This window comes from Lolium perenne, chromosome 3, assembly GCF_019359855.2.
Source record: "Lolium perenne isolate Kyuss_39 chromosome 3, Kyuss_2.0, whole genome shotgun sequence".
Taxonomy (NCBI): domain Eukaryota; kingdom Viridiplantae; phylum Streptophyta; class Magnoliopsida; order Poales; family Poaceae; genus Lolium; species Lolium perenne.
The window spans coordinates 43,651,648-43,663,884 of record NC_067246.2 but is presented as its reverse complement, the minus strand read 5'-3'; the positions used below and the strand labels follow the sequence as shown (position 1 = coordinate 43,663,884).

At 44.1% G+C, this 12,237-nt stretch overlaps 1 protein-coding gene and 1 long non-coding RNA gene across 2 annotated transcripts; one reads left to right on the top strand and one right to left on the bottom strand.

Moving 5' to 3' along the window:
- Window positions 1-7,160: 7,160 nt before the first annotated feature.
- Window positions 7,161-8,130, bottom strand: LOC139837860 (ervatamin-A-like). Its single transcript, XM_071827160.1, has 3 exons — window positions 8,114-8,130; window positions 7,952-8,007; window positions 7,161-7,845 (listed from the first exon to the last, which is right to left on the bottom strand). Exons 1-3 carry the CDS (start codon window positions 8,128-8,130, stop codon window positions 7,298-7,300), a joined length of 621 nt encoding a protein of 206 aa, XP_071683261.1. The 3' UTR covers window positions 7,161-7,297.
- A 3-nt stretch (window positions 8,131-8,133) lies between these two features.
- LOC127341438 (uncharacterized) lies at window positions 8,134-11,101 on the top strand. Its single transcript, XR_007875526.2, has 6 exons — window positions 8,134-8,427; window positions 8,526-8,620; window positions 8,724-8,782; window positions 8,990-9,093; window positions 9,669-9,762; window positions 10,755-11,101. It is a non-coding gene; the product is annotated as an uncharacterized lncRNA (long non-coding RNA).
- Window positions 11,102-12,237: the final 1,136 nt, after the last annotated feature.

Sequence of the window (12,237 nt, the reverse complement as noted above, 5' to 3'; positions counted from 1 at the left end):
GCTATCAGTTTGTATGCACAATGATTCTTATGATTGTGTATGCACTATGACCATGTTATCAGTTGGTATGCACTATGACCATGCTATAACGATATTGTAGGTCTCGCTTACAATTATCAGATCCTATATGGAAGCAAATGAGTGTTTAAGTTCAAGCCACGTCCCGCAGGGGTCCGAGTAGACGCCGTTCCTGTAGAAAGGAATGCCAATGTCGATCTCGATTGCCACGCCAAAGGGCTGCCTCACGACATCACTTTGTAGGGCAAGCTCGTTGGTCGGGACGACCAGGTGTCCTTTGATGTTGACGGAGGGCTTGGCGCTCTTGCAAGTTTAAGCAGGAAAAACTTAGAAGGTACGTGTGTGACCCACCGACGCCCATGAGGCCCATGACCTCAAGGAAAACCCCACTATACACACCTCATATAAACTCTAGAAGTATTGAACATAACATTAACAAAACCTACGCCAAGATATGTATTAAACCAAGATATTTAAGAACAAAAGTAGATGAGAAGAAAAACACATATACTACAATATGACTGATTAAGTGTCACAGAATTAATCCAAAAATGCATGTGTTTTTATTTTCAGTTCAAAATGTCAAATATCTCAAAAAGCGAAACAACTAATGTAATTTTCATTGCAGATGATGAATCAAATTACTGAGTTATATTTGCAGTTAGTCCTTAAATTTTAGTAACAAAGAACAATGTATTATTTTACGTCCCTTTTAATCTAATATAATTGTATACAAGTTAAAACTGTAAGTTGAGTGAATGAGTTATAGACAAGTAAAAGTGTTTAGTATAAATAAGTGATTATCCTAAGCACTGAGCCATACCATTGGAGTAAGGAATAAATAATTTAGTGATCACGTTGGCAGAAACGAACTCATAGGCATTAGATAAAAGTCCGCAGATGTTTATCTAAATTGTCATTTAATAAAATTTATCTATTTATCTATTCTCTCGTGTGTTTTTTAGGTGTGTTTTTTGTCACCAAGATGAAACTATTAAACACCTTTTTTTCCAGTGCCATTTTGCGAGATCTATTTGGTCAGTCATCCAAGTAGCATCTACCATGTATCCCCCTACTAGTGTAGCCAATGTCTTTGGCAACTGGCTTCACGGTATCGATTCAAGGTTTAAGTTGCTTCTTAGGGTGGGGGCGCTAGCAGTTATCTGGGCACTCTGGCTAAGTAGAAATGACAAGATTTTTAACGATAAAAATTGTTCTTTGTTGCAGGTCATCTATAGATGTACAGGTATTCTCCGTTTGTGGTTACCTCTTCAGCGGATGGAGAAACGAGACCTATTTACGGAGGTCTGTACACGGTTGGAGGCTACGGCGAGGGATACCTTTTCCCTACATGGGTGGCAGCATAGTCTACGGATTGCAGCACCACCCACACCTTAGGCGTTATATGATTCATCGCTCCGATATGTATTCCGCCTAGTTTTATATACTTTGAATCCAGACACTTTGAACGGCTGTATGCATCCTGGTTATGCAGAGGCTGGATGTAATTGATTCCCCAAAAGTAATAAAGCATCCTTTATCGAAAAATTTAATTTGTCAAGCATATTTGTGTATTGTTTGAAAAAAAAAACTCAAATGTTCATTTCGGTACGAGATTTGTGTATGCCCTGAAAAAAAAATCTGGTCAGGTTTCTCCACCGGCCGTGAGGTAGTATACATTGGAATCAACATAGCTCAGACGTACTTGGAGATGCTAAACACAAACACATACACAGAGACTTTGCGCCGCCGTACTTGTTTGGCGACAATTTTTCCTTTTTAACAACAAAACATGATATTTTGTCACACCACGTACAGTAGGCTAGTAGCCTCACGATGTAATCGACGACTTAGGTAGAATAAAACATCACACATGCACGATGGACACGATGGAGTACGTAGTTGTTGGTAGAGTTACATAAAGTGCTCGACGATGTGAAAACTAGGGTTTGTGAGACAATGAATCGATGCTTTCTTTGTCCCTCGACTCCCCCTTATATAGGAGGCGGAGCCGAGGGATTCGTGATACACAAGTTACAAAGTCCGGGAGGTTTCCAACTCATCCCGCAAGATTACAAATATTGTCTCCTAATACAATTCTAGCTTTTCTTAATAGTAAACTGGGCTTCCGATTCTTCTTATCTTTCGGGTCGTGGGCCTTCAGTAAACCGCGGGTACCATCTTCGGCAGGCCCATTGGGGATGCCTATGTCACCTCCTCCACGACACGAGCGACAACGACCGTGAGCTCGGCCTCGTCTCCAATGGTGGCGACGACGGCAGCTTCATCGGTCATCCTCTAGGTTTGTTTTGGAAGTGGAGTGGGTGCGTTTTGGCGAGCAGACATGCGGGCCAATCGAGAACAATGGGAGAGGACACGAGCTGTCAGCTCTCAGTATCCGCGGCCACGCAAACGAATCCCACATTTGGACCGGCTTTGGGTCATCCCGGAGGCCGTGGCCATATGTGTTTAGGATGCGTCCGCGCTTTAGACCGTGTTTTTTTTCGGTTGGACCCATCCGGACGGCGCGGAATGGGTCGCCCCATTCGATATGGGCTTACAAACCAAAATTTTGGTTGGGAATGGACCGATTCGCACATCTGTCTGTTTGCGCTGTTGAACTGTACTTTTCGTGGCCTCGACCTACGCGGGCCAAAACAAACAAACTCGGTCATCTTTCCTCGCCCGCTACAAGGCAGCAAGAAAAATCCAGATCGTTACTACTATTCCTCAACTACATGCATGTATTTATCGCCGCAAGCCAACCCAAAGACAGCCTAAACCCTTGTTCCCGCGCTCCATGAGTAACTCTCTCGCTCGGTCACTCACAGTTGGAAATCGAGCGCTACGTAAACAAATATAACTTGGATGTTTATGTTAGATTATAGCTTTACATATATGTAACAAAATATACTAGGAATATAAAGCATATTTCGATCTAGTTAATTCCCTGATTCAGTTAATCCCTATAATCGTGTGTTACCAAATGTGACTTCTTGGGCTGACTATATAAACACAACACGTAACCGTCTTTGGATAAAGCATCGCTTTCCACCACAACAGAATTATTCACATGGTATTAGAGAGGTTAGTCTCATGACGCTAATCCTAGACCTCCAACCAACCTCCACATCGCGCCGCCCGCGGGGAGATTAATCTCCTCGGGGGTGTAGCACCCGGTCTCGATCAAAGATCGGATCGGTTCTTTAGATTTTGGTTTCAAAATATCAGTTCTTTAGACTAGATCCAATCAGCCAATAAATCCTTAAATAAAGTATCCTTGATCCTCCTCCGGTGAAAAGCAGTACTAGATAAATACTATAACTGCGCACAAGCTTCTGACAAAACCATTGTGCGCTCGGTGGTTTCCTCCGATCCTGGCAAAACTGGGGGCCTCACCTACAACCGCGTCCTCTGACATCTCCAAGACGCCCCTGGAATGCACCCTCTGACATCCGTAAGGTGCCTCTTCCACAACTGCAGCTCCGTCCAAAACCAAAAAACAACCACGCAATGTTTTGCGCCTCTCGCGAATGCAGCTACACCAACTACGGCGGTACTACCACGACCATGACTACCATGACCACGTATACTACATCATCGGATACCTCGACATCGACATGACCGCTACGTCTACAATGACACGTCGACAACTACTCCAGTCCACATCATCCGTGTCATTAATTGCATCCATGACACTCCCGTTGTGACTGCGGGAGGGAAGAGAGGAGAGATATGGAAGGCACCGAAAGGGGATAACGTTTAGAGGAGTTTAGATTAAAGGTGAATGTTAGATTATATCTTTCCATGTATGTAACAGAATATGCTAGGAATATAAAGCATATTCTGATCTAGTCAATCCCCCGATTCGGTCAATCCCTATAATCGTGTATTATCAAATATGGCCCTCGGGCTGACTACATAAACACGTAATCGGTGCCGGACAAAGCATCGCTTCCACCACAACAGAATTATTCTCGCTTTAGCGGTCACAACTAGTGTAGATCGGTCGACATTGCTAGCTTTTCCCCTTGACGACGCCGACGATTGCTACAGTAGTTTTACTCATGCGTGACCTGTTTGTGTTCGGAGGCCACTCAATCACAACCGCCATTGGCAAGCGTGGAGGAGAGGCTTCGGTGCTTCGCGGTGTACCACATAAACGTGGAGTACATTGACACCACTAGCAACAACGGTGACCTCACGTACAATCGAGCTCCGCCAGAACCAGTTTGCCGACCTCAGCCACGAGGAGTTCCTTGCAAGGTACATGTCTTATGACGTGGATGGGCTCTACTCGTAGTGCCAGCTCGTTCTGTGCGGGACCGCGCATTTCCTTCGATATTGCATCTTGCCGCTTTGCATGGGTACTCGGCCGCCCTTCTCCATGAATGGTGATGGCAAGTCCAAGTTTTTACTGGAAAAGCCTACAAAGAACGTGTGTCACCTGTCGCCGTCGTCCATGGGAACCATGACTTCATCACTAATCATTCAAGGAAAATACTTACACCAAATATACACTCTAGAACTATTGAACATAACATCAACAAAATCCATGCCAAGATATTTGTGAAACCATGTGTTTTACAACTCCCTACCAAGATATTTGAGAATACAAGTAGATGAGAACACAAACATATATATACTACAATATAACTAATCAAGTGCCACAAAAAGTAATCCAAAGAGGCAGGTGGTTTCATTTTTCTTGGATTTAGAGAAATTCAGTTTTATCAACAGTTCAAAATGTCAAAGAAAAAAGGAAACAACTAATGTAATTTTCATTGCAGACGATGAATCAACATTACTGAACTTTATTTACATTTATTTGCTAAATGGTAGTATCAAAGAACAATGTATTTTTTATGTCATTATACAGTCAGTTTTTGAAATGGAATAGAACTGTAAACAAGTTAAAATTGGAAATTCAGTAAATGAGTTATAAACAAGTAAAAATGTTTAGTATAAATAAATGATAATCATTTATTTTAATACTAAAGAATCACTATTATTTTGGATTAAAATATGCTTGTAGTGGGGCGTATTATTGGCTCTCCATAGGGATTCAACTATAGTTTTTTAATTTTAATTAAATTTATCTATTTACCCATTCTCGCGTTTTGTTCGCAAGTTTATTTATCTTCACTAGTACCATGAGTTCCTGCTGCTCAAACACCACCCCATATCAAGGAATTCTATAAGGCCGCTGTGGTGAAAGTATTTTCCATGATGGCATTTCATGAACGATCTAAATTGCAACTTAGAATGTAGGCGATGGCTTGCACCGCCGGGAATTATTGTCAGGAACAAGGACTAGGAATAATATGGAATCCTGACGATGATGGCGATAAGTCAGCCATGTCCTAGCATCATGGAAGTTCATTCCAAACAACGTTGCTGCACGTCAGAAAATCTCATGATCACCTCCCACACGTATGTCGTCTCCGCTTTTTTGCACCTTTAGAACATGACTCCACTGAAAAGGCTGATTTGGCAATTCCCAAAGGGTGTTACTCAGGATAGCTTTTAGTAGCATGCGGGTCACCACTCACCATGCATACCTACACGGATCTTCCAATCACCTGGGCCGGGGGTGGGATGTGTGTGGAACCAACCAATCACACCCTAATTTTAGTCTTTCATTTCGGACATCAATTAGGTTCCTACTTTTTTGAGTTATACATTAACTTTAGAGTTTATATCATAAAGGTAATAAAGCTTCGTCCGATGGTTAAAAAAACTAACCATTGTCAAATGCTACTCCCTTTGTCCCAAAATGTAAGGCGTCTAAGGATTGGTCAAAATTCAAACCTTGCGAACTTTGAAAAAATATTTACATCTACAATATCTAACGGACACATTAAGAAAATATACTTTATGATGAATCTATTGATATTGATTTAGTATTGTAAATGTTTATTTTTGTTTATAAACTTGGTCAAACTTTAAAAAACGTTGACTTTTGACTTATCCTTGCGCGTCTTATATTTTGGGACGGAGGGAGTATATTATTATCTTGCAGCTTTTGCTTGGATTTTCGGATATCCGCACATGAGTGTTTCGAACGTTGTGAGTTCCATAATAATAGAAATATACATCTTTTTTTGGTTTTCCATGCTATGGGTAGTTGACTTCATGGATCCTAACAGTTTAATCTTTGGTGTACCATATATTTTATTGAGTTGACTTGTATTTATGCCTTCAAGTTTGTAGATCTTAGGATGATGTAGATCTCGCTTAAAATTTTAGGATCTTACATGATGGCAGCAAATTACTCATGCTAGTAGATTCTTTTGTGCCTTCATGTTATTTGTAAGTTTATTGTACTTTTTGCGGATCCTTTTTATTGGATTTTTGCGGATCATTTGATTTGTTGAGCAGATTTGTGTATGGCTTGACACCAAAAATGATATCTCAGATGTTCGTTTCAAGAGGAGACATGCATGGCTCATTCTACTTTCTCATATCTATGACCAGTTCTCTGCCAAATTCAGGCCCGACCCAAGTGTGTGTGTGTGTGTGTGTGGGGGCTGGGGGGGGCCCAATTTTTTTGGGGACCCCGCATGTATATGGTGTATACTAGTACTACTAGGTCCATTGCGTTGGTTCTGGAAGCAGGCCCCTAGCGGGTAGCGCGTAGGACAACACGAACTTAGTTTGTGGTCGGGTGGCAATGCCACCGGATTTTTTGCCGCCGGGTGGCAATGCCCCCCCCCCCCCCCACTGACTTTGGTCGGATGGATCGTTGAAGATTTGTGTTGCTGTACCGGATGTGCAGCGTGATGCAGTTAAGGCTCCACCACTCATGCTGCAAACTTGTCAATATCCTAATTAAACACTGAAAGTGTCAGTGATACGCACAACCATGTAGCGTATGACTAGTAGATGTGTATGGCTTGACACCAAAAATAGACTCGTATGTCTTCAGTAATCAGCTCGAAGATCTTGCTTGCCGTGCTAAAAACTTGCTGAAAGATGCTGAAAGACATTTTTTTCTTTTCCACAACAAGATATAATACTCCCTCCGGTTCATATTAATTGACTCTAATGTGGATGTATTTAGACACCATTTAGTTCTAGATACATCCATATTAAAGTCAATTAATATGAATCGGAGGGAGTATATTGTTACACTACACACATGACACACTAAGTATATATATATGAAGCCTCACGATAATATGTAATCGATACGTGGGTACGACATGACAAATGCACGATGAAGCACGTAATTGTTGGTATGGTACACACTTACGTAGTTTACTTAACACGGAATGAATCACATGGTCGGGTAGGCGGTGTCGAGGGCGATGCCGCAAAGCCCCGAGCCTCCGACATCACGCTTCATGCGGATGAAGCCGTTCTCGCCCCACCCCGGGCCCCACGAGTTCTTGACGATCCAGTACTTGGTCCCCGCGGGGTCGGTGCCGTAGCCGACGGCGGTGATGGCGTGCTCGAGCCGCGTGCCGCAGGTGCCGGAGTAGACGCCGCTCTTGTAGAACATCATGCCGCTGCCGATCTCGATGGCGACGCCGATGGGCTGCCTGGCGACGGCGCTCTGTAGGGCCGCCTCGTTGGGCGGGACGGCCAGGTGGCCCTTGATATTGACGGCGGGCTTGGCGCGCTTGCATGCGCCTCTGGCGGCCTTGTAGGGGTACTCGGCGGCAGTGGTGAGGCCGCCGTTCTCCATGATCCACTTCATGGCCCTGTGGTAGTAGCCGCGGTCGCAGTCCACCAGCTGCTGCTCCGACAGCGGCACCAGCTTCCCCGTCTTGATCCAGTTGAGGCTCTCGATCGTCGCCACCGTCGCGAACGCCCAGCAGCTGGCTGCACGCAAACAAAATCAAAGTTGTAGCAAATTAGGGAACTGAGAGGCGTGCAGTAGTTAAAATGGATGATGCCATCTTAATTAATCCCGAATTTGTTTACGTACCACATCCTGAGCCGGCGTCACACGAAACGGGTTCTCCGCGCCTTTGGCTCTGCTCGCTTTGTGATTAAATAAAAAAGAACAACGACGCTCTCGCGACCTTTGAGCCGTCCGATGGAAATCAACGGTCTCTGTTCACCCCGGCCGGAACAAAACTTCCCAAACCCTATCCCTTGCTGCATTTCTCCGTCCTCCTCCCTCCCGCCGACGCCGAGAGACCACGGCGGCGCGGCTGCCCAGTTCGCCGGAGCGCGTGTGCATCCATCGATGCGCGCGGCTCCGTCCAACTCGCCAGGCCGCGTCGCGCGCGTGGCCTAGCAATACGCAGGCGACGTCACCACCACGAATCGGCGGCGACGCGTCACCCGCCCCTTCCTCTGCGTCCGCCACAGATGGACGCCGCCGTCCGACGCCCGCCTGGAGCTCCTGGTGCTCATGCCAGACTACCTCTCCTCCGCGCCCGTCTCCACAGGATCAAGGTACGAGCCCTCTTCCAATCAATCTCAATCCTCTTCTAGTCTTCTTCACAGTCTGAAACAAATCGATTCCTTTTTAATTTCTTTTCCCTTTCTTACAGGACAAGATCGAGGAGTGTGTGAATGGCTCCCCGGGCAGATCACCCTTTTCCCTCTTCCGATTCCTCTCCTCCGCGCCCACCTCCAGAGGATCAAGGTACGAGCCCTCTTCCCCCCCCCCCCCCCCCACTCAATCTCAATCCCCTTCTTCAGTCTGAAACAAATCGATTCCTTTTTAATTTTTTCCTTTCTTATTACAGGAGCACCGCCAGGAGTGTGTGAATGGCTCCACGGACAGATTAGGTTTTTCTGCTCCAAGGTACTGTCCCCCTTCCGATTCCTCTCCTCTGCTAACAACATGTACTACTGCTGCACTGCACAAACACAAACAGAGCACTTGTCTCTCTAAGATTTAAGTATTTCTTAGATGTTCTTATAGGATTTTGGGTACCTTCCTACCTTCACCCCCTGCATATGTTTAATCATCAAAATACTCTCATTTGATTACTGTGCTTGGTGCGGCCAGGGAACCTTCTTTGCTTCAGTCTAAGAGATGAAACTTGTCGATTTGATGATGGAAATTTCTGACCTGCAATTTGCTCGAAGGCTGAACCGTTCTCCTACTTTGAGGTAACGCGTGAGTTCTCACTATTCACCAATGGTTCTTTGCTCTCTGCTATTAGCAATATTAATCCTTCCTTAATGTGTAGGGTCTAATTAGGGAAATATGAGTCTGCTTGTGCCTTGTGGCATGAATCATGGTTGAGTCCTTCACTTGGTTTGCTAGTGTCCGACCTCCAACTACGATTGTACTTGTCGTACAATTGTAGCTGTGTTGGTAATACTAAGTGTAACCAATTAGGAGCTAAGCTACCTAACTGATGTACTCTCTGTGTGTTGTTCGGACATCGTGTCCTTGTACGAGTAGGTCTAGTTGGTCCTGGTCTTGGTTGTACGTGTATATATACACACGTGACACTGCTGCTTGTAATCGAGAGTTGAGAAATAGAAAAGAAATAAAGAGCAGAAATTAGAGGGTGCGACACGCGCCTTGGCTATAAATTTTGTGCTTGCTTGTGTTCGTCTATTTTGATGTGATTGATCCATGCGTGAATCCCAACATCTGCTGCATATTTTGATGATTGCTGTTATAGAGCATCCTATTGTTTACCTATTTATTCTACCTTCTTTTTTCTTTGCATCAGTGTAAGAGAGATGAAACTTGTTGTTAGGAAGATGGAGATTGGTGAGCTGCAATTTGCTGGAAGGCTGAACCCTTTGCCTACTTTGAGATAATTGGTGAGTTCCAGTTTCTCACTGTTCACCAATGGTTCATTGCTCTCTGCTGGCTGTTTCGATGATTACCGTTTATAGTGCATCCTAAATCATGAGTTTGTAATGATGCTGGTGGCAAGGTGCTACAATGCATGTCAATTCAATCTTGTTTTCTTTTGTGCACTTTTACAATTTTAGCCGATCAACTGAGGTTACCCCTTGATTGAGTTGATGTCTGGTTATGTTATTTGGCTTCTCTGACATAGGGGGCCCCTAAGCCAGGAACTTACTTGGTGCCATTTTAATTTTATTCTGTCTTGTGTATGTCAGCATCGTTTGCCAGTGCCTTGTATTGCTTGCCTTTTTATTCTCCCTTCTGAAGTTTTCACATGATTTATGTTGCTGAGAATGTATTTAGCGACAAGTAGCAATTGAATGCTTAATCCTGTAACACATCTCCGCTGTGTTCATTAGTGACTTCATCTTCAGGGCACACCCTGTTACTGAATGGTTCTCTGCTCTCTGCTGGCTATTTTGGTGATTACCACTATAGCACATCTTAGATTCAGAGCTTGTGTTGATGTTAGTGGCAAGCTGGTAGAATGCATGTTCCTTCAATCTAATTTTTGATTGTAGTTTTACAAATTATAGCTGACCAACTCAGGCTACTTCTTGATTGATTTTATTGCTGGCTGTGTTATTTGGTATATCTGCATAATGCGGTGCTTCTAAATTTTTTGAACTTGGGAACTAACTGATCAAAATTCCAGTTTATCCCAAGTTGTGAATGTTATCATCGATACAATATTTATTCTTCCTTTTTTAGGTTTCAGAATCTGCATGATTTATACAATTTTTTAGCTTATTCACCTTGGTTTTCTGTGTTTACTACAGACTTGGTATGTGGTTTTCTGTGTTCATTAGTGGCTTGGTATGTGGTTGTAAAGGAAACCTTTGTCACGTTTTGTTTGCCTATCTATCTATTTGTTGTAAGCTGAGAAAAATTGCTGCTGCAGATGCTAGTGTAAGGCTGCTGGACCGTGTTGACAAGCTGAAGAAGCAGATGCATGACCTGGATGAGGAGCAGCTCACCATCCTGGATGATGGGAAGTACTACGAGTTTGCACTTGAGCAGCAGCAGCTGCACTTGATTGCTTGCTAACTTCAACTTTCGATATATTATCTAAGTTGAATAAATTGTTGCTTCTAATGGTTTGCAACTCGATGATGTACATGAAAGCGATTCTGCATTTGTAATATATTTATGTTACTGGATGTAGTTAAAAAATGCTTATTGTCCTCATTTATATACCGTTGTGGTATTGACTACCTTTTTGCAAAGAAAATATTGTCCTGGCGATTCTCTCTTGCCTGTGAAGATCTAGTGTTTCCGAATCTTCATTTGCAACGCAAATTCAGTTCTGTACAACTGTGCTTAGCTGTGTACTCTTCTTTCCTGCTTATGTCTCATGGCTGTGTAGTACCAAAAGTACATAGAGGTTTCCCTGAAGATTCTTGTATTGATAATGGTAGGCTGCAAGCTTTTTTATTGTCTAAATTGAAACTTTAACAGAAGATTCTGCTTCCTCTCAAAAACCAAATATAGAAGATTCTGCTTCTGTACACGAACTGCATACACGTACACACGTATGTGCGTAGGCATTGCCAGAGTTTTGCTTCGTTAGAGCATGCACGTGAGACCTTGGTGCGTTGGTGAACTCTGCACCTATTTTTTCAGTTTTTGACGTGTAACTAGACGATGAATTTATCTAGGTGACTAAACTGAAACTCATGAATACACGTGTGGTAGTAAATCCAAAATTAAAGTGAGTTTGAACTTTGAACTATTAGAAGGGAAGATGAATCGGTAGTACTGGCTGTAGCTGGGACATCTGACTGGCACGGACAACACCGTGGTTGTGAAGGGGACTCCTCGAACCTTCCTGGCGACATGCTAGGATACCTACACATGTCCGAAATTTTCAGCATCCATGTATTTTTTTGAGAGCCGTAATTCGTACATGATGTTTGATCGAGCCGATTTTGGTGGCGTTGGAAAGCTCTCGGGGATTTAGGATTCTTAAAACCCTTTTATCGTCTGGTAATGCTACACCTACGAAAAAATACTTACGGGAAACGATTACTGACTGACGTGGAAAGCCAACGTGGCAAGTGGAGAGGCAGTGGAGATTGCGCTGTGCGTTTGCAACACAGATGTGCGCCGAAACTCACGGTGCCACACGCCGTCTTCGAGCAGCCAGTACTCCAGCATGGCGAACGCCGCCGGAGAGCCGCCGCCGGCCAGCTTGGTCGTCGCGGTTGAGCCCTGGGTGTCTGTCCCGCCGCCGCTGCCGCTCTGGTCGTTCCACCACCGCTGTCACTCGCCAACACGGATGCTGGGCCATCCCATGAGCCAACAGTGTGAATGCTGATGCATCATGGTCGTCGAAGACAACGTCGATCCTGACAACTCCGGCCGTTTGCTGCTGTTCTCGGGAC